Below are 18661 nucleotides of genomic sequence, written 5' to 3'. Positions count from 1 at the left end.
CTTGCTATGTCGCAGATTATCCAGAACAGTGTCTGGTAACATGTGCCAAGTATGGGACATGTCCAAAGTGCCAAGTAAATGACGATGAGATGGGTGGGAGAGAAGCAGCAGGCTGGAGGACTCAATGCAGGACTTCAAAGCTCATACGTATTGCTAGGGAGAAGGCGACCTCTATCAGCAACTTTCAAGAACTATGCAAAGCGGACAACATATCAGGAGGAGTTCGTCATCCTTTTTGGGAGGACTTCCCTCATTGCGATATCCACATGGGTATCACCTCAGATATTCTTCATCAGCTGTACCAGGGTGTTGTCAAGCACCTGGAACACTGGTGCACCAGTCTAATGACGACCGCAGAGTTGGACCATCGCATAAGATCACTTCCACCTTGTTTCGAGGTACGACACTTCAAGAATGGCTGGTCTCAGCTATCACAGGTCTCAGGAAAGGAGAGGAAAGATATGGCACGCATCCTTCTTGGATGTATCATGGGCAAGGCTCCATCCCAGGTAAGTTAGCTTCGCCTTCCTCAAGTCCTACATCTATCTTATATGACACATTGGGGTGATGACGCTATTCACTAATTTTCCTGTGCGTTTCAGGTGATAGTCTGCTATAGAGCTCTACTCGACTTTATCTATGTGGCCCAGTATCCCACACATGACGACTCTACCCTCCAGTATCTCACCAACGCCCTGGACAAATTTCATGCAAACAAGGACATCCTGGTGGATCTTGGAATACGCAATCACTTCAACATACCAAAGTTTCACTCAATGCTGCACTATGAGGAGTGCATACATAATTTCGGAACTACCAATAATTATAATACTGAAATGTTTGAACATTTTCATATAGACTACGCCAAGGAAGCATGGAGAGCATCCAACTTCCACAATGAGCTCACTCAGATGACTCAGTGGCTGAGTCGCCAGGAGAAAATAGTCATGTTCCAGAGCTACATCTCTCACTATCAATCGGAGGAGGAGAGGGAAGAGGAGGTCAAAGAAGCTGTGGATGGAAGAAACCAGGATGTTGGGGTAGTGACAGCCAAGAGACCAGCTGCTCCCTCCCAGACCCTTTCCAACATCCAAACCAAGAGCAGGGTGAGAATGTCCCATTTTTCCAGTGGGATCATCCACAAGATGATACCGAGCAGTGTCCCACCACTGTTGCAGAGGCCCATCAAGGCTGTTGCCACATATGGCAGCACATAGCACACCAGCATCCACACAGCAAGCCAGGCCAAGTGCTGTCTCACGACCACACCCTGGCAGGCCCTTCTAGAAGCAGGTCTCATCAGCCTGGCTGATAATGAACTGGTTTGGCTTACCTTATCATAGTCACCGCAGCAGATGGCAAGGGTAAGGAATCTGTCGCTGGTAAGATGGCGGTCCACATGCTCTTAAATGGCACTCGTTGTATACAATTTGACAGTCGAATCTATTGAAAATGTTGAGCTTAAAAAGAGTCAGTAGAGCATGCGAAAGAGAATGTGAGATCTTACTTGCGCAGGACAGTCTGAGCACCAAAAATAAATGTGTCACTGTCATCTGTCATGACAGCGTCAATGATACCAGCACCATTCATCAGTGCCAGCTGTGCCTCAGCTTCTCCAGCAGCCTAGATAGTCAGGATTGGTATGGATGACGATGAAAAAAAAAATTAAGAAAAAACTTACCATGATCCACTGCATGGGCTTGACCATCCAATGGTTGTTGGTAGACACTCTGTGGCCCCATTTGATTTGGGGTCGCTGGTTGCCGTCAAATGCAAAAACCAATTGGACTGGGAGCCAGGCGAGTCGAGCAAGGCGAAACAAAATGTTCAAAGGGCAGGATTTTGGCCTGTGTTAAGACCGTGCTCAGGGTAAAGCGGAGTCTGGGGGGCTTGGCTTCAGCTCGTACGCTGCGCCCCTTACCTGAGTACGTGCCCCTAATTTCGGGATGTAGTCCGATGCAAGTTCTATGGGTTCTGACAGGACGTCGGAATGGGGATCCTCTGAAGGAGGACCGTTGGACTACTAGGTGAGCGCGGGAAAGTCGTGTGGGGGTTCCGCTCAACAGGAGAGAGGTGGGGGACTACAGTTGTCGGAACCAACAGTAGAAGCGGAGCAGAAGGGACTGCTTGGATGAAGTCCGACGCAGAGTGGAATGGAGGGGATGGATGCGAGAGTGCAGGGTTTAGTTCCGATGCATGGGAAGTCAGAGGAACAACGGAACAACGGAACAACGGAACAACGGAACAACGGAACAACGGAACAACGGAACAACGGAACAACGGAACAACGGAACAACGGAACAACGGAACAACGGAACAACGGAACAACGGAACAACGGAACAACGGAACAACGGAACCAGCGGGATGGAGGAATGGGGAAGCAGGGAAGCGGAGGATCGGAGGACAGCTGACCTAGGGAGTCAATCCCCTAGGCCAGGAAACAGGAGTTTGACTTGGGATAAGCTTTAAGTCAAAGGGCAGAAGAGCAGGGCTTAGAAAAGGTAATATTCAGACTGAGTATCTACAGACAAAGGTACATAGGTTTATATACTCTAAGTAAGGAGCATAGCATAGCAGAAGGCTATGTGCTGAGTGTACAGGATTACAATGGGATGACTGAGACATACGAGAATGAGGCTCGGAGAAAAGTATGTACGCGACGGATCAGACTCGCTAGGGTATAGGGATTACTGGGGATCCGAAAAGCGGAACTATAATACTAAACAGGGATAGGACCAGTTGAGTGGTTCCTAGTCTAGGAGTGGACTGGTGAGGCGGTCAGATGGACTAATGGTCAGGCAGGTCAATATAAGCGGAACCGAAGGATCCGAGCGGGGAGGAAAAGCGGAGGGAGTAGGAGTAGGATCGGGCGGACCGATAGGGTGGAGGAGCGGAACCCCAGATAGGGTCGGATGGAAGGGGTATGGTGTCGGAGGACATAGGGGTAATGTCAGAAAAGCAGAATGGAGTCGGATGGAGGTAGCAGGGCTGATCCTACTGAGATGCACTTCGTGCATTGTCGGGGAAGGAGGAATGAAGCGGACGGGGAAACAGGGGGTCAGGCCAGCAGTGGGGATGCTCATAGGAGGTACTGGGGGTACTCGGATCTGGTATATGACAGCCTGTCTGAGCATGTGCATGGTGCCATCTGCCCTGCTGACATTGTTTGAACCATGCACTAGATCAAAAAGTGAGAATTTTGCCTTCAAATACAGATATTGAGCGAGTGAACACAAACCTTGCATCCACGCCTACAATGTAAGGCGAGTGTGGTGCAGGTCCCTCATAGTGGCCCTGGATGGCAAGAGAGACGAGGGGCACCGTCATTGCAGCAGGCTCGAGCACCTGACAAATGATGGGGTGAGTTTCAGCACCTGCCGAGTGAACAGTGGGAACGTGCCTCCCACAGGTCATTGATGCCCATGACGAGGAACACACTGGAAATATAATTTGAGATCAGTAGGCTGATGAGCATGGCCGCTATGCGTGGAGGAGATGGGAGTCGAACGAGAAGAGGAGGTACTCACTTGCTAGTAGTATATGTGTACATAAGCAGTGGCAGTACCATGTATGGTACAGCAGCCAACCTGGACTGTAAATCTGAGGACCGTCAATCTGCAGCACATCAGCATGCAGCACATTTTTTTGGCGGGAGGGAAGGACAAGTTGCCACCAAGACCGAAGCCAGGTGCAAATGGAAAATTGATGATCCTAATGTGTGAAATTTGCAGTCTCTCAGTTAGCGTCTCAGCATTCCATTGCATTGTGCTCACCCAGGACCCTTCACCCCATCCAGCAGCGCCTAGAGCTCTTCCACAGCTCAAAAACATCGATTTTCGCTGCCTACAGCATCTGCTGCCCTCCTGTGCATTTCCCGAGCTTATCTGTGGTTCGAACATTGCTGTCTGGGGTCGTGTCCTTTCAACCATGGCGATTCACGTGGTGCGGTGGCAGTGCTTGCTTGGGTAAGCCTGTGCTGGACCGTTAATTTGCTTGTGATCAGCTCTACTTCGGACATCAGTAAATTCACATATTTCTTGAACTTCCTTTTTGGTAACTTGCCACTGGTTAACTTCCCAAAAAGGAGCAGACAAGTCATGCGCAAGAACGGCAACACCAACTTGCCACAAGCAATTTTAAGTTGAAAAAGCAGATGCCTCCTCTTGACCGTGACTTTTTCCACCCTTATTTTGGCCTTTTTTCGATTATTTTGCCTTTGTAAGTAGTGCAAGTGCTAGCAAAAGTAGCAGCAAGTAATAACACTTATTTCACTTATTTTCTACTTGTTTGCAACTTAATCACACTTTTTGAGAGAAACATGACCACAAAACATTGCATTTTCAAGCGACAAGTAGATTAAGTATGGACTCGGAAAAAAAGACATTAAAAAGGAGTTTCAGAAGCAATAGCAGCAGGAAATTAATGAAGCGGCGGTGAAGAGTAGTAGCAGTCCATAGGCTAGTAGTACTTAGTAAACTTGAAGACACTAGTTAGTGAGATGCATGTGGGCAACAAGAAAGACAGTACTGACTAGTAGTACTACTAGAAGATGAGCACATGCTCATCCTCAGAGTTTTCATCTACAGTGGAGGGTGCACTGCACCTCTTCAAGGTGATCTCCTTCGCCCGTCCCCAGACATCCTGGAGGACCGATTCTTGCAGGTGGTTAATAGATGTCATGTAACACCTGGTCATTACACCAAAATTGGTGTCCGAGAAGGCCTTTCAAGAGCCACTGATCTTGCCTGAGGACTTGTTAAAAGTGTGAGGGACCTTGACAGCCTTGCCTTTACTGTTCACCTCTAATTCGCTGACAAGGGTCTTGGGAGCAATAAGGCAGATGGTGCATTCCACCTGAAACACAGGAAATAATTAGCCGTGCTGTGAAGAGAGGGGGGAAAATACATGCTGGCACCAACAGCCTTATTGGCAGCCGTAGTCAAGTCAGTGGTCTCTCAGGCTTTTGCAGCCTTTTTCACAGGACGAGGATGAGGACGACTAGGCTTAGGTGCATCAGCACATGCAGCAGCTTGGTCTGTCTGCATCTTTTTTTGAAATGCCGCAACACACTTATGAGTTTCCTGTATAGCTGCTTTACTTGCCTCCTTCTCCTCTTCTTCATGTTGCTTGTCAGCAGCCTTTCCAGCTTTGGTACGTCTTTTTACACAGTTTTCGCCCCTGGTCAGAATATGTCCTGGATGCTGAGTTGCATTCTTAGCTCGAGTTGTCATGCATTTTGGAGCTGCGCTGGCGGGCATGGTATCAATGGAGGGTTTGGGAGGCTAAAGAAATTTGAGGGCGATGGTAGCTCACAACAAGGTATGTTTCATCACCATTCTTCAAAAATTGTAGTCTAAGCTGACTCTGAATAAATATCTACATTGACCCTTACCAAGCTGATGTACCTAGTACTAGATTACCGCAATCCTTTCGTGCCTGCCACTCCCAAATGTTAGTTTACCAGTATTTTTTCACCAGCCCCAGTAGTCTGAATATCAATTTTTACCCATAGTTTTGCTGCAAGGCATCAATGTTCACCAAGCCCTTCTCGGAAAGCAGTTTGAACATCAACATTTACCAAAACCTGTCCGGCAAGGAGGCAGTTTGGTAACACTTTCAGCATTTTTTGGGTGCTGTGAACCCAGAGTTCACTGTATCAGACACCTTCAAGTTTCCGGTGTTGCTCAAACATCAATGAGCCTGTGTGATTTGGGCGTTTCTTTCAAGAACCCCCGAATCTAGCCTTCATTTGTGCATTAAGCCTGGTTTGGTCACATTGGTGCTGGTCCGAATTTGTTGTTCACCTTCAGAAATCCTCTTTGACTGTCAACACCAACTTGGCTTATAGCACATATATGCCTCCCCACCATGCTCACCACCTACTTCAGCTTCCATGCCCAGCTCCAGGCTGTGCACGCTGGTTTCAAAACCAATCAGGTCTCACCCAACACAAGCATTCACTCCACTCAAATATACCTGCTCCAGGACCTCCTCAGGATCTCCTACCACCATCCCAACTACTGCTGCCCCCTCACCACCATCCTCAACCATCCCGGTCACCATTGCCAGTGCACGAGCCACTACCTCTGTCCACTGGCACTTTCGCTCCCACCCACAATGCATGTCTGAGTCCATCAATCTTGGTTTGGAGGCCGCCATAGATTGTCTGTCATTCCAGCGTCTATCAACGAACAAACAACAAGCCAAAGGACGTACCAGATTGCGTTTGAGATGTTGGTTTAGACAAGTTTAGAGTTTGAATTGTTAGTACTAGGGGTAGATTGGTAATAATATGTTGCTTGCAGTGCTTGTTTTGGCTTTGGTATCTGATCTTGCCTTGCACTGCTTTTCACCACTTGAATACCACGTGCTTCCTTATTTGACTTATTAAACTAAAAGCCAAGTGAATAAATATAGATAATTTTAATTTTCAAAATAAGCTGTGCTAAGGAATGTGTGAATTTACGGATGGACATGCCATCACTGAGTTATTCAACATTGATGTCCCTGGCTTCAACTGCATCGCTGCCAACACCACCCAACACAGAGGATTGCACCACTCACATCATCTCAGTGTCTTCATCACCAGGCATTCCAAAACCCAAGCCTGTACCAGTACTGCTGCTGTCACTGCCATCAAAACATTCACATTCACATCACCAGCCATCACTCATTTGGTAGTAGTATCTCATTGGGTGGATCATTGACATTGTCACATTTTTTTTATCAACACTTACACTCACTTCACCTGTCTTGATGACACTAATATATCCAGTTTCATCGCTCTCCCCCAAAGCCGGCCTTCGCTCTTCCTAATTCTACCTACATTATGCTGCCGACAACTCTGGACACGCCATCACCAAGCTATTTGACATCTTCAACTGCATCGCCACTAATGCCACCTGGTATGGAGGATTGCACCACTCACATCATCTCAGCGTCTTCATCGCCAGGCATTCCAAAACACGAGCCTGTACCAGTACCACCACTATTAAAACACAAAGTGTTCACATTTGTGTTGCCAGCTGTTTGGTAGTGGTATCTCATTCAAGTTGGGTGGATCATTGCCATTGTTGCATTTTTAACAGCCTTCCCATCAGTGCATGCACCAACTAGTTGAGCATCCCCCATACTATATACCCGAGACTCATACTGTGGCCTTCCCACCAGTGCATATGCCGACTGAAACCCACACTACTTCCCACCAGCACACATGCACCAACTAGATAAACATCATACATTATTGAATTTTCATGTTAGATCTCTCATATATCAATCTGTGATGTTATGTGGCCAGCTTATTCCATTGCACATGTACCAAACATATCCAAAATAGTGTACAGTGAACAAAGTGCTACATCAGTAACAACTGTGATGAGAAAAACGATCAAATATTAAGGAGTCATAGGTTGGTCATAGGTGAGTATGGCAAAGAGATAATGAGAAGTGAAAGAAAAATTAAACTGATGAAAGAGAAGGTATAAGAGGGAGAAGTGAGGGAAGGGACACATGAAGGGCAAGGAGACGTTGAGGGTTATATATTGCTGGGTGATGCCGTCAATAATAAGTGGAACCGAACGTCTCGGTAAGTGTTTGGGGTCTGATTGGTGTGAATGCCGTGAGGGTGTTCGGACTTCATTGGTTCAGGGTCTGCAGGAACCGACTAAGGTCGGAGTGATAACAGGGTACAGTCGAAATTCTCATAATGCATAATGTTGGTCCCCCAATCAGCTTATGCATTGTGAGGTTGTATGCATGTCTGGATTTGTGACATACAATCACACGGTGTGACTAACTTCCCACCTGCTAACTCTGTCACAATTTTCTGATAGCTTACCCAATGCCGATTCTAAAGTTTAAACCATACAATCTAGGACCTTCATGACTCGGAGAACTAACCCCAGAACTGATCAAGAGTGGCCTGCACACGAGATTTATCAGCAAGACGGTGGATATGCGCCTGCATCCTTCAAAGCTGCTTCTGTATCTCCAGCAGTGATACACCATCAGCGTCAGCATAATCGATGCAGAGCTTTTGCATGCAGTCACAAACAACCAAGGCCTCCTATTGAGTAAATATCAAAACACCCTCAGTGAGTTTCTCGAAATCCTTGACAACATCTTCCTGCAATATGGGCTGGTTGTCATCATGATACTTGACTACAGTTAGCCAATCATTGAGTGTCAAGTTGCTTCGTTCATGAGCTGGTAGCTTCAGCAATGCAGAAGTCTTCGGTAAATCTTTGGCCTTCGGTTTGGTGATGTGAATGTACGGCTTATGGTTATGACGAGGTTTACACCTTGGGGGGTCTGCAGGTGCCATAGAAAAATAGTGAAAATTTATGCCCTGCCTGATTTTATTTATCACCAATTTGCATGAACACCAAAGGTTTAGCGTCGGTTTGTAGCGGCATCCCTGGTTCAACCAACCGGACTACTATGGTGCGGTTCACTAAGAGGCTGCTACTTTTGTCCAAAAGTTTTCCCACACTCAAATTTTGTCAGTTTTTCAATTCCTCTTGGGAAAATGTTGCTTTTGATGTGTTGAACAAAACCCCAAGAACGATTTTTTATTTTTGGGCACCCCAAATTGGCGCATTGGTAAATAGTATGTGTACTACTCGTCAAAAGCCTGTGCCACTGCATCTGGAATATGTCTGTGAGATTTGTACTGTCTTGAACTAAATTTCTTGACCTGCAGCTGTGCATCAGCAGTCCCTGATTCCCATCCTGTAAGCATCCATCCACCTGTACATTCAATGTTCCCACCGCCGGATGGTTTGGAGTGGCACTGATGTGAGCACTATCGGCATGTTGTCCTTCAAGGTGTCAAACGTGTAATCACAGTTGTTGCAAAGATATTTCTTCACCTGTCCCCAGAAATATTCAATGAAGTTCAACTCACAGTGAAACTTCGGCAAAAAAATGCACAGGTGGCCCGCTGACTTGATGACCTCTTGCACCAGGGATTTTTGTTCTTGAAAGTCAGCCTGGAGCTCAAGGATGCGCTTGTGGCAGCAAGCAAGAGAATCACTATCACATTTCTTGCATTTCCCTTGGAGATGTGGCTGAGACAGTCCACGTTCAGCAAGCACCGCCTTGATTCCTTTTGGCTCGTTTGGGAACTCTGGGTGATCTGGCAGGTAAACCATGTGTTGGATCACTTTGGTGCCATCATGCATGAACCATCCATCTCGCATGCGGGCTTGTTTTCCACCCGGTTTAACATTCATGCGGCTCACAAGTAATGCATCTTCAGAATAAGCTGAATGTCCCTGAGAGTTGTCGACCATGAAGAGAGCCTGATATCCAGGTCCATGTGCATTTTCGAAGGTGGGAATGATTTTTTCCTTGAGCTGATGCACAAAAACATATCAGCAAAAGGCACATTCAATAAATCGCAGTTGGGTATAGTACCTGTTTAACGAAAAGCTCTCCCGTCCAATAGCCATCATAGTTTTTCCCATATTCAAGTGTCTGACTCACTTCCACAAGGTGTCCAACAGTTGAACATATCACATTGCTTTGATGGATTCCTTGACCAGCCCCCTTCTTCCTCAAAGCATGTTGGTCTTCGAAAACCCAACTCTTTTCCTTCGAATCATTTGCTTGGGCCGTCATCTCATCGTGTGCCACAAGGACCAACCGGCGCTCAACATAATTATCAGGTGGGACCACCAACTCCTCCTCAACATCCCCAACCACAAAGTGGATGAGCTATGATTCACAGCTTTTCAGAAATGGAAGGAAGTGGTCTTGGCGATATGAGACAACATCTGGGTGATCGTGACCATCAAAATAGAGTCCCTTCTTGTGTGAGATATACTGGAAGCCTTCGCTGTGGAGCCATCGCCGTGCAGTGCTCAGAGAAATACTGCGGCCTGCCTTGAGATGAATACAAGGAAAAAGTTCGTCCTCCATGTACCGTTGCAGTCCACGAGGCATCTCATCATGTACAATTTGTTGAAGGTACTTGTCTGCCACACTGGGTATGAGCTGATTTTCGGTGAACTGTGTAAGTTTCTCCAGATCCATTGCCCACTTGTTTGACCGAATGTATGATCTGAGTTCCGACGCAATTGCAGGGTCACTGAGAAGCGAATAGACTTTTGCGTGATGGCCTTGCCTTGAGACGGGCAGCTCTCATGTTATCAACCATTTGCGGGTCCAACCTCAAAGCTGCCTTCCACCCCACTTGGCAGCAAAACCATGTGCCTCAGCTGCACGCTCTGAGGCATCTGAAAATGACCTTCCATTTGTCACTACCAGCTTCAGGTGGCTTTGAATCGCAGTGAGTACATCTTGCTTGGAGACCTCGCAGACCACCAATAAATTGTGTCTTCTTCGACTTCAGCAACTTGTCCACATCCTCCAAAGCTTTCTTCATCTCCTTGCTCCGGTTTTCCTGCCTGCGCTCTCGTTGAACCCTCTGTGGCACATCTAATTTCTGCCGTTTGCGAGGAGGGACTCTCAGCAGTTGGCCATCACCAGTGGGCATCATTTCATTGTCCTAATTAGTATCTGAGTTGGTGTCAGAGTCCTCAATGTCTGCATCCGAGTCGTTGGACAGGTCTGAGAGGTACCCAAAGAAGTTGGGCTGATGACCTGTTTCGCTTTCAGGAACCACCTCATTTGTTGCCGTCATGGTGGACAGTGATGGCTCAGGTGAAGGTGATGGAGCTGTCGCTCTGTTTGTGCTTTTGTCAATGACAAACATCCAGTGCATCATTGAGACCTGGGGGTTGTTACTGCCAGTAAGACAGGTAAGCAGCTGTACTCATCATTGACATGAAAAATCGAGGGAGGACTCATGATTTTCGTGCAGATTCACGAGCCTGTTCATGTTCGCGGGCCTGTTTTGCATGACGTTGCTGAGTGCACTTTGAAATGCCTGTATATCCCAGCACTCAATTCTTCTCTGCCTTTTGCCAGATCTCGACAGTTTTCGGTGCGGCTACCTTCGCATATCCACTTTTCACGCCGCTTTTGATATCATCTCTGAGAGCCTTCAGATTTTCCTCCAGGTCTGTTCCTTCCAATTCCTCCAAGCTTTCATCCATGTCTGACATCCTTTCATTGTCAGAGGGCTCATGTTCACCAGCGGTATGCGAGTCAGGCTCTGACCAGATGCAGTTGACACCACCATTGTACCCACATTCAGACTCGGACTCAGATTTGACTGCAATGGGTGGCGACTCTGGCGAGAGGACTAGTGGTGCACCATGAGGCGGACACACATTATTGGAGGATGTTCGAGCTTTTCTCGCAAGCCATGCAGCTCTTGCACGAGCTGCTGCTGCTTTCTGGTGCCCGTTGGCCATTTTCAAGTAATACTGATCACATCGCAACTCGTTCAAACTTTCAAACATTATTCAAGCAAGCAATGACACCTAGTTCATGATCATCGAAGCTGGTGTACCTTCTGTAGCTAGGATTCGCGTCTCATATTAGGGTTAGGGTTATATCTGTCGTTGTTGATGACTCGATTTGGTGCTTGGACAAAAGTAGCGGCCTCTAAGTGAACCGCACCATATATTTAGTATATATAATAATGTATAACAGCCCAATGCCCTATGCATGATTGGATAATAGATTTCATGCATAATTACATAGGAACGAAGTCGGTTCCCACCTTTGGCCATGCATTATGAGATCTTATGCATGATCACCTTATGCATTGTGAGAATGTCAACTGTACCTACAACTCTTTTGTGGGATGCCGATTGCACCGGAAGGGATAGTAAGGTTTAAGTTTTCTATTTATGTAGATCTCCCACCTGGAGTCGGGACTCTAATATTTGAAACTCAGACTGGCCGCCAACCTTACTTAGAACACACGTCTTCAACGCATCTTGTTATCTTAGCGTTTTCGTATCCCAAATTGTTTATATGAGTCTCGTCAACGTCGGGTTCAGCGTAATTTGATTAGATCACTGCTTGTTCATTTCCACATTTCTGGTGATCAAATGCAGCTGATTTCAACAGAATCGAGCCTGTCGGAAAGCAGTCCTGACTTACTTATATAGAGCCACTACAGGGTCTATGGTCACCCTTTGAAACTTTCACTATTTTCGATGAACACTTCCTACATCAACAACACCTACTACATCAATGTTACTGGAGTGTCAGAAGAGACGCTCTTCCAAATATATTGCCTGAATCCGCCTTCGACTTCTTGCTATGAGCCGTGCCCAAACCTCGATGTCACCGGCATAGGACAGCAAGTTGCACGTAGGGTCTCCTCTGTGTATTTCTGGGTGAGAAGGAGCTGACCGCACTCTAGTTGGAGTTGCAGCAACTGTCTTCGGCGAGTTTCATGGAGATTTGGTTCTAAAATCCTGTGTTGACCCTTCCCAGCGATCACAGTTATTCACAACACCGGTGAAGTCCGACTCGCGTATTACAGCTACCTTGCCAATATCTACTCCCTCCTCATATCTGCTGTCATCTCGATGTCCAACATGCAGCTCACACGGAATGACGCCGTCTTTGTTGTCGTGGCGATCGCAAACCCTGGTACCCTCTATCTTTGGGTCATAGCATTCATGACCCTAGCAAAACACCCACCAAGGCGTATCAAGGATAAGATCGCTCATCATTACGAGTGGAAATTCTTCATTTGCTTATCCGTCGCCTCATTCGTGATCTGGATCATTATGCTCGGGCTTCTTACTCACCCCCCCAACGGGGTCAGGTTCAGTCAGCAAGACTGTAGTCATGAATATGGTCAGACTGAGATCATCAATTTAATCTGGTCTGGAATTTTCTTTCTGAGGGCGGTGGTCGCAATTTCTTTGCTTCTGGTGGTCCCAAGGGCATGGGAGCAAAGGAATCAGAGCTCCAACAATTATGATTTGGATGATGGGTCAGTCACTTGTGATTCTCGTATTTGGGCGAATTGACCTTGCAGTGAGTCAGCGAACAGGCCGGTCTCAACCTAACAATGTGGACCTCTCACTTCCTGAGGACGTCCAAGTGTGCACGATACGCAGTCTCTCCCCATTTTTTCGCTAGCGTCCTTTTGATGATGCAACTTTCATACATAACATATTTGCCGGTCCTGGAAATCGCAGGGTATACTGATGCAGTGTCCTTTTTTAGGGCATACATGTTTTCATTTTACTTACGTATCGTTCAACCGTGCTTGCTGGCCTTTATTGGAACGTCCCCAGTTCTATGGCTATCGCTCATGATGCCGCCAAACCTCAATTGGTTCATCATGTTGGTGCTCGCTGCCGGTTCTGTATCATTAACCCTATTCACGGGGATATCGCTTTTGGACCCCGTAAATGGCACTTGCTGGCTACTCATTGCGTGGTTCAATGAGGCATCGGCTGGAAAGTGGTAGTGAGTTCATGTCGTCTCAGTGCCGAATTCTGGAGAAGCATATAACTTAGGGATTTCAGCATATGCTTTATCATCGCTGTCACCACACTTGCTGCCCTGTGCTCACCATGGGATTTTTATTATATCATCCCGGTGTTCCCGCAAATTGGGTGGATTTTGCTCTGGCGAATCTACTCATTCAGACGGTCTCATTCAAATTGGGACACGCTGACGCGACTGTGGTGAGCACCTTCAAATTTTCATTTTGATACACCTTTTGATGACCTATCATTCGTGACCTGTGCTGCATCTTACTGATCTGAACAATCATAGGTCTCAGACGATCGACAGTATTCCTGTCTTTAAATTTAACTTCCTGATTCTAATACCTACGCTGGCATGGGCTCAATCTACTGTGGCTGCCAATCCTACAGATTCGTTTGGTATGACATTCGGCCAGGTGCGCCATAAAAAATTACCACCCCATATACTTTGCGGTCACATCTTTTCTAACCCACCTTTCAGATATTCGCTCTAAGCATAGCCATTCTCCCTACCTTGTCCCTTGCTGTGACTTGTTATGAAAACTGGTCAGAGATCTTGAAGGCCATATGGGTGACTGACATCAAACATATGGAGTGGACGGGTATACCCATACATGATCCTTCACCAGAGATAGGTAAGGGTACTTCGAATTTCTCTGCGGATGTCCCTCATGATAAATTTTCAGTTGTTCATCTTCGACCAGTCGCAGTAGCAGCAACGGCTCCTGCATCTGATCATTCATCCGAAATGCATGACGAGTTGAGCGGTATGAGGAGCCACTCTGCACGCCGGCAAACAATGTAGAATATTCCGCAAATTATTAGTTTTGTATACTTACCACTCATGTACGCTGAAACGCTATGGATATATGCATGTCTTGTATATAACAATAGGATGATAATATGTGCACGTTTCGCGTTGCACGTGTCGATTGGGACTTCGTTTGAATCTTTACTATCTCTGCGAGTCTACACTAAAACTCTGGGCGCACTGTGTGTTATCTTGGTCGTTAGGTCTGTATTATCGCCATAATCGGGTGTTGGATTATAACCAGGAGATGCAAGGCAAGCAGAATCAGCAAGCGCGTCGCATAAATATAGAGAATGCTCAATCGTGACAAAACGATCATGAAAGGACTCCCTTTCAATGGTCGCCTGGCGTACAGCTTTAAGATACTCCCAAAGCCTCTGACCATCAATATATAAGAAATCATCAGACAACTTATACCTCGAATCCGCAACAACGTTAGCAAGTTTCAATGCGCGTTTCAGGTTCCTGTCCGAGATGTGTCAGAACCGTGGGTACTGCATACGAAGACATGCTTACTCTGGAACATGTTCTCGAGAAGGGTAGAACTATGACATACAGCTACAGTCTAAGTTCGGTGATGTACTATATTTGCCGAATGTGCGTCCGCTCACGGGAACAGCGATCCTCCACCCCACCCGGCATCGATGATCCAGTCCAAAGTGAGTAGATTCACGACAACATCGCAAGCCTAGTCAATAAGTTTCGTAACAAGGCAAGTGAAGATATCTTTCTCAAGATGGTCAAAGGAAATACCACAAAATGTTAAATCGCCTGTTCCAGCGAATCATATGTTTGGTTGTCCACTCTGTCGAATGGAGCGGTAGTTCTGTCTGAGGGAGTGGTCTGCAATATTGCAATGACGGAATGGAGCGGTCTCATGTGGTACACGAACACATCGATGACATTCAGTAGACCTCGCCCAGATATTTGACCATTAACATTGTTTGGTATATTCTTACTTAGGCTGCAGCTCGTCATACGGAACACCAGGAAATTTTGGCACCCCACCCACTCCCCACCATTGTTGATCTGTTAGAGCATGACAATGCTTCTGTTGAACGACCATCACGACCTGCTTGTGAGGTCCTCGATGGCGTTTCACCCTACTGTTTCTGGAAGATCATTTTACAGGCTTCTAGTGCGTAGATGAACCACCCCATCATGATTTTTAAAAGCGCTCGCCATCATATTCCATGGTCTCGGTGCTTTTAAATTAAAATTTGGTGTGCAAGATAAATACGAACAGACACTGAAAAACGTCTACACGAGACTCAAGTTTAGCATCAGTGAACTGCTTAAAGAAGTGCTGTCAGAGCACCGGACAGCACTACAGCTTGGTCCAATCTAGGATCAGTAGCACTGATCACTCTTGTATTCATCTACTACTAAGTATGTTGGGTGTCCAAGTTGCTGTCGTGTCTCTCTATTAGACTCTGAACCCACTGTACATTGTATGGATTGCGGTAATCATGACAAAATAATCTTGAAAGGATCCGATCCACCCCCTTCCAAGCCAGCTATCGTCGCCTGGCGTACAGCATTAAGGTACTCCCCAAGTCTCCGACCATCGAGCTGTAAGAAATCATCATACAGCTTATACCTCGAATCCGCAACAATATTAGCAAGTTCCAATGCGCGTTTCAGGTTCCTGTCCAGGATGCGTCAAAACTGCAGGCACTGCATACGAGAACATGCTTACTCTGGAACATGCTCTCGAGAGGCGTAGAGCATGACATGCAGCCGCAGTATAAGCTCAGGGATGTACATCTGTCGAATGCGCGCCAGTTCACGAGAACGGCGGTCTCCTGACTCGTCTGGCATCATCCAATCCGAAGTGAGTAGTTTCACGACGGTATCGTAAGCTTGGTCGATAAGTCCCTTGTAGTCGCTTAACCAAGCGGCCCTAGTGTCCCTGTTCATTATTGACACTTCTAGGCTCTGGCACTCCACGACACGGTCAAGGCTGTCCCAGATTGTGAAGAACTGCCTGTAGTGAAGGTATTCTGTGGCTCGTTCCTCAGGCTGGTCGATGGAGGCGAGTTCACGCGGAAGCATCTCGATGAGGTTCTTTGCGAGTGAAACTCTCCCGGAACCTGAAGTGGTGGATTAAATCATAACAATAGAACCTCAGCAAGCTTAGCTTACCGAGGAAGTACCGCAAAATGACAGTCGCCTGTTCTAACGCAGTATCGTGTGTTCCATCCTCGAATGTTGTCCATTCTATCGAACGGAGTAGCAGGAGCTCGATATCTGAGGGAGTGGCCTGCAATGCAATGACCGAAGGGAGCGGTCCCTTCAATTGGGGTAGAAGCTGGCAAGTAGTGTTCAGCATATGAGTTTCGTGAGGTGCACGTCCCACCAACCTCGAATGCTCTATCAATTGTTCGCTCAGCGGTGACGACTGCCACCCTGTGGACGTCTAGACCATGTTCCCGCGCACGAGTCAATGCTAATCGACGTTCGTTGATGTCCGCGGTCAGTTCGAGCGAAGTCAAGAACATCGCGTATCGTTCAACTGCGTTGTCTCCTAGTGCGCCGGCATACATGGCAATCAACTCTCGTTGGCCTGCAGCCTGACACAGAGGTCAATGCGGAACAAAACAATTAAGGACAGACTCTCACTTCCAACACTTGTAGGTAAGCCTCGAGGATGACTTGAGTAGCGAGCGGCGGCACTGAGATGTCAATCATTTGCAAATAAAGGCAAAGGTGGGCGAAGAAACGCGTCATTGTAGGATATCTGCTGCTTCGTTAGGGAATGTCAAACGCGTGCACGTTGTTCGACTTACTCTGATGATTCGGGATCAAAGTTTCCATCCCTCAGTCCAGTTGCAAAGGTTTCAAGCAATGAACTTGTCCGGCCAAGGACGATTGCTAGCTGAGAGACATGAAATGCGTGGTCTGCGGGAGGACTAATTGAGGATCAGGGCACAGAAAACAGACTGATGTATGTCCAGCTCACCCGTCCTCCACGTGAACGCTACCTAGCGTTTCCAATGTAGATGTCGCTTCCTTCTCCCACTCTTCTTCCTCAGCTGCATCTTCCTCCTGTGATGGTGGCTCGGGCATATTTTCCAATACTGCTAGGCCTCCATCCCAGAAGCCACCGCCTAGTTTAATCATGTCTGCAGTCTGTTTCTCCTCACACAAGATACTGATCTGCGCCCACAGGTGATCTTCCCATGTCCGACACGCGGACTTTAGGACACTGAATGTTTGTGGGCAGGGCGCGAGAGCCGCATAGAGAATGCGCTCTGGATCAGGGAGGTTGGGCTTGAAGGACATGTCAACAAGATCGTACAAAACCGGTTAAATGACGCACGTTTAGGGCTGCCCGCGCGCATGCCGACTTCCACAATTTTCGACGTGGGTTTCCTTGCCATCCTTCTGCATCCTCTGCATCATCGATGCCATCGTCATCACGTTGCTCGTTTGCTGTTGATGATTCAGAGATGCACAAACGATTCCTGAAGTTTGACTTACCAATAGCCCGCCACTGAAACAGTAGCGAACCACGGATGCTTGCAGCCCTCCATGGTTGATGTGCTTTTCTACATAATTCAACTGCTTCATCCAATCTACCGGCGCGCACAAATGAATACAACGCTTGTGCCAGGCTTTTCTCAAATCCCTGTGAATTATAGTGTTTGAGCCAATGCTTCGATAGGTTATTATTGGACTCACAGCGTCATCAGCTGCTAATGATCGACCATCACCTCTGTTCATAGCATCAGGGTCTAACTCTTTCACTAGACCTTCTCTGATTCCCGAGCCTGTGCGTAGAGCCTGCATAACGTTGTGTTTTGTAAACTTCCAGTAACCTGTGGTGGCTTCTGGATGTTGCGGTTGTGGGGCAGTTTCATGAAGCCACTCTCGTACTACGACGAGTTCTGTGAGGAGCACCGAAGCACGCATGATTGCTTGTGCTAGTGTTGATGTGGGTGTGTATGGATTTTTTGCGAGTAATGTGCGGGGATGGACGTATGGTTCTGGTTCAGTTTTTCGTGCACTGCTGTCGCCTTGAGTTGGAAACTAGCACCAAGACGCGTCTACTCACGGCATTACAGCCTGTAGAAGGCCCCACGTATTTGCCTCCATCCGTAAGGCGTCCAGTTCCTCCTGGGAGACATCAGAGGACGCGCTGTTCTCTGCTTCTATGATTCTGGTGACTGGTAAGTAGCGTTCTACTGACAAGACATTTGATACCCACTGGTCGCGACACAACTGTCGTAGCCTAGGCGCGAATCCCGTGTTGGGATCGAGGAGAGCGGCAAGGTCATCTTTTGCAGCCTGACATACAGAGAGAACTTCGGCACATGACGAGTATAAGGATTCGGACATTTCTGCAGAGTTGGATATGAAGGTACTCCTGCCCGGAAGCTACGCAATTCGGGATCTGCGCTTGATAGCCTATGCTACGGCAAATTGAAACCAGCCAGGGGCCCAGGAGACAGCTCAACAACAAAACTTATGTCCCAA

At 47.2% G+C, this 18661-nt stretch overlaps 8 protein-coding genes across 8 annotated transcripts; 3 read left to right on the top strand and 5 right to left on the bottom strand.

Moving 5' to 3' along the window:
* Positions 1 to 89: 89 nt before the first annotated feature.
* On the top strand, positions 90 to 1217 carry EDB91DRAFT_1238328 (uncharacterized protein; the record flags this gene model as incomplete). Its single annotated transcript, XM_041321697.1, has 3 exons — positions 90 to 509; positions 603 to 1001; positions 1179 to 1217. 3 exons carry the CDS (start codon positions 90 to 92, stop codon positions 1215 to 1217), a joined length of 858 nt encoding a protein of 285 aa, XP_041174941.1.
* Positions 1218 to 1405: 188 nt separating this feature from the next.
* On the bottom strand, positions 1406 to 1696 carry EDB91DRAFT_1250720 (XPG I-region-domain-containing protein; the record flags this gene model as incomplete). Its single annotated transcript, XM_041323260.1, has 3 exons — positions 1406 to 1460; positions 1508 to 1623; positions 1682 to 1696. 3 exons carry the CDS (start codon positions 1694 to 1696, stop codon positions 1406 to 1408), a joined length of 186 nt encoding a protein of 61 aa, XP_041174940.1.
* A 3260-nt stretch (positions 1697 to 4956) lies between these two features.
* EDB91DRAFT_1083911 (uncharacterized protein) lies at positions 4957 to 7242 on the bottom strand (the record flags this gene model as incomplete). The annotated part of the gene is made up of 9 exons (XM_041315690.1): positions 4957 to 5283; positions 5315 to 5377; positions 5463 to 5518; positions 5878 to 5918; positions 5946 to 6182; positions 6566 to 6631; positions 6828 to 6845; positions 6930 to 6989; positions 7115 to 7242. 9 exons carry the CDS (start codon positions 7240 to 7242, stop codon positions 4957 to 4959), a joined length of 996 nt encoding a protein of 331 aa, XP_041174939.1.
* Positions 7243 to 10511: 3269 nt separating this feature from the next.
* On the bottom strand, positions 10512 to 10730 carry EDB91DRAFT_1056582 (uncharacterized protein; the record flags this gene model as incomplete). The annotated part of the gene is made up of 1 exon (XM_041314018.1): positions 10512 to 10730. One exon carries the CDS (start codon positions 10728 to 10730, stop codon positions 10512 to 10514), a length of 219 nt encoding a protein of 72 aa, XP_041174938.1.
* Positions 10731 to 10908: 178 nt separating this feature from the next.
* On the bottom strand, positions 10909 to 11370 carry EDB91DRAFT_1083910 (uncharacterized protein; the record flags this gene model as incomplete). Its single annotated transcript, XM_041315689.1, has 1 exon — positions 10909 to 11370. One exon carries the CDS (start codon positions 11368 to 11370, stop codon positions 10909 to 10911), a length of 462 nt encoding a protein of 153 aa, XP_041174937.1.
* A 575-nt stretch (positions 11371 to 11945) lies between these two features.
* Positions 11946 to 13075, top strand: EDB91DRAFT_575861 (uncharacterized protein). Its single transcript, XM_041327759.1, has 4 exons — positions 11946 to 12232; positions 12285 to 12308; positions 12368 to 12866; positions 12916 to 13075. Exons 1-4 carry the CDS (start codon positions 12076 to 12078, stop codon positions 13013 to 13015), a joined length of 780 nt encoding a protein of 259 aa, XP_041174936.1. The 5' UTR covers positions 11946 to 12075; the 3' UTR covers positions 13016 to 13075.
* Positions 13076 to 13548: 473 nt separating this feature from the next.
* Positions 13549 to 14268, top strand: EDB91DRAFT_1145931 (uncharacterized protein). Its single transcript, XM_041319206.1, has 3 exons — positions 13549 to 13787; positions 13853 to 14006; positions 14058 to 14268. The coding sequence occupies exons 1-3, from the start codon at positions 13773 to 13775 to the stop codon at positions 14174 to 14176; spliced, it is 288 nt and encodes a 95-aa protein (XP_041174935.1). The 5' UTR covers positions 13549 to 13772; the 3' UTR covers positions 14177 to 14268.
* Positions 14269 to 15519: 1251 nt separating this feature from the next.
* Positions 15520 to 18643, bottom strand: EDB91DRAFT_1145926 (nuclear pore protein 84/107). Its single transcript, XM_041319205.1, has 12 exons — positions 18393 to 18643; positions 18240 to 18344; positions 17867 to 18191; positions 17666 to 17813; positions 17505 to 17617; positions 17145 to 17455; positions 16972 to 17094; positions 16805 to 16922; positions 16546 to 16755; positions 16328 to 16493; positions 15882 to 16275; positions 15520 to 15830 (listed from the first exon to the last, which is right to left on the bottom strand). The coding sequence occupies exons 1-12, from the start codon at positions 18521 to 18523 to the stop codon at positions 15650 to 15652; spliced, it is 2325 nt and encodes a 774-aa protein (XP_041174934.1). The 5' UTR covers positions 18524 to 18643; the 3' UTR covers positions 15520 to 15649.
* Positions 18644 to 18661: the final 18 nt, after the last annotated feature.

Source organism: Suillus paluster (assembly GCF_016628075.1).
Source record: "Suillus paluster strain FC165 chromosome Unknown EDB91scaffold_46, whole genome shotgun sequence".
Taxonomy (NCBI): Eukaryota; Fungi; Basidiomycota; class Agaricomycetes; order Boletales; family Suillaceae; genus Suillus; species Suillus paluster.
This window is presented reverse-complemented; position numbering and strand designations above follow the sequence as displayed.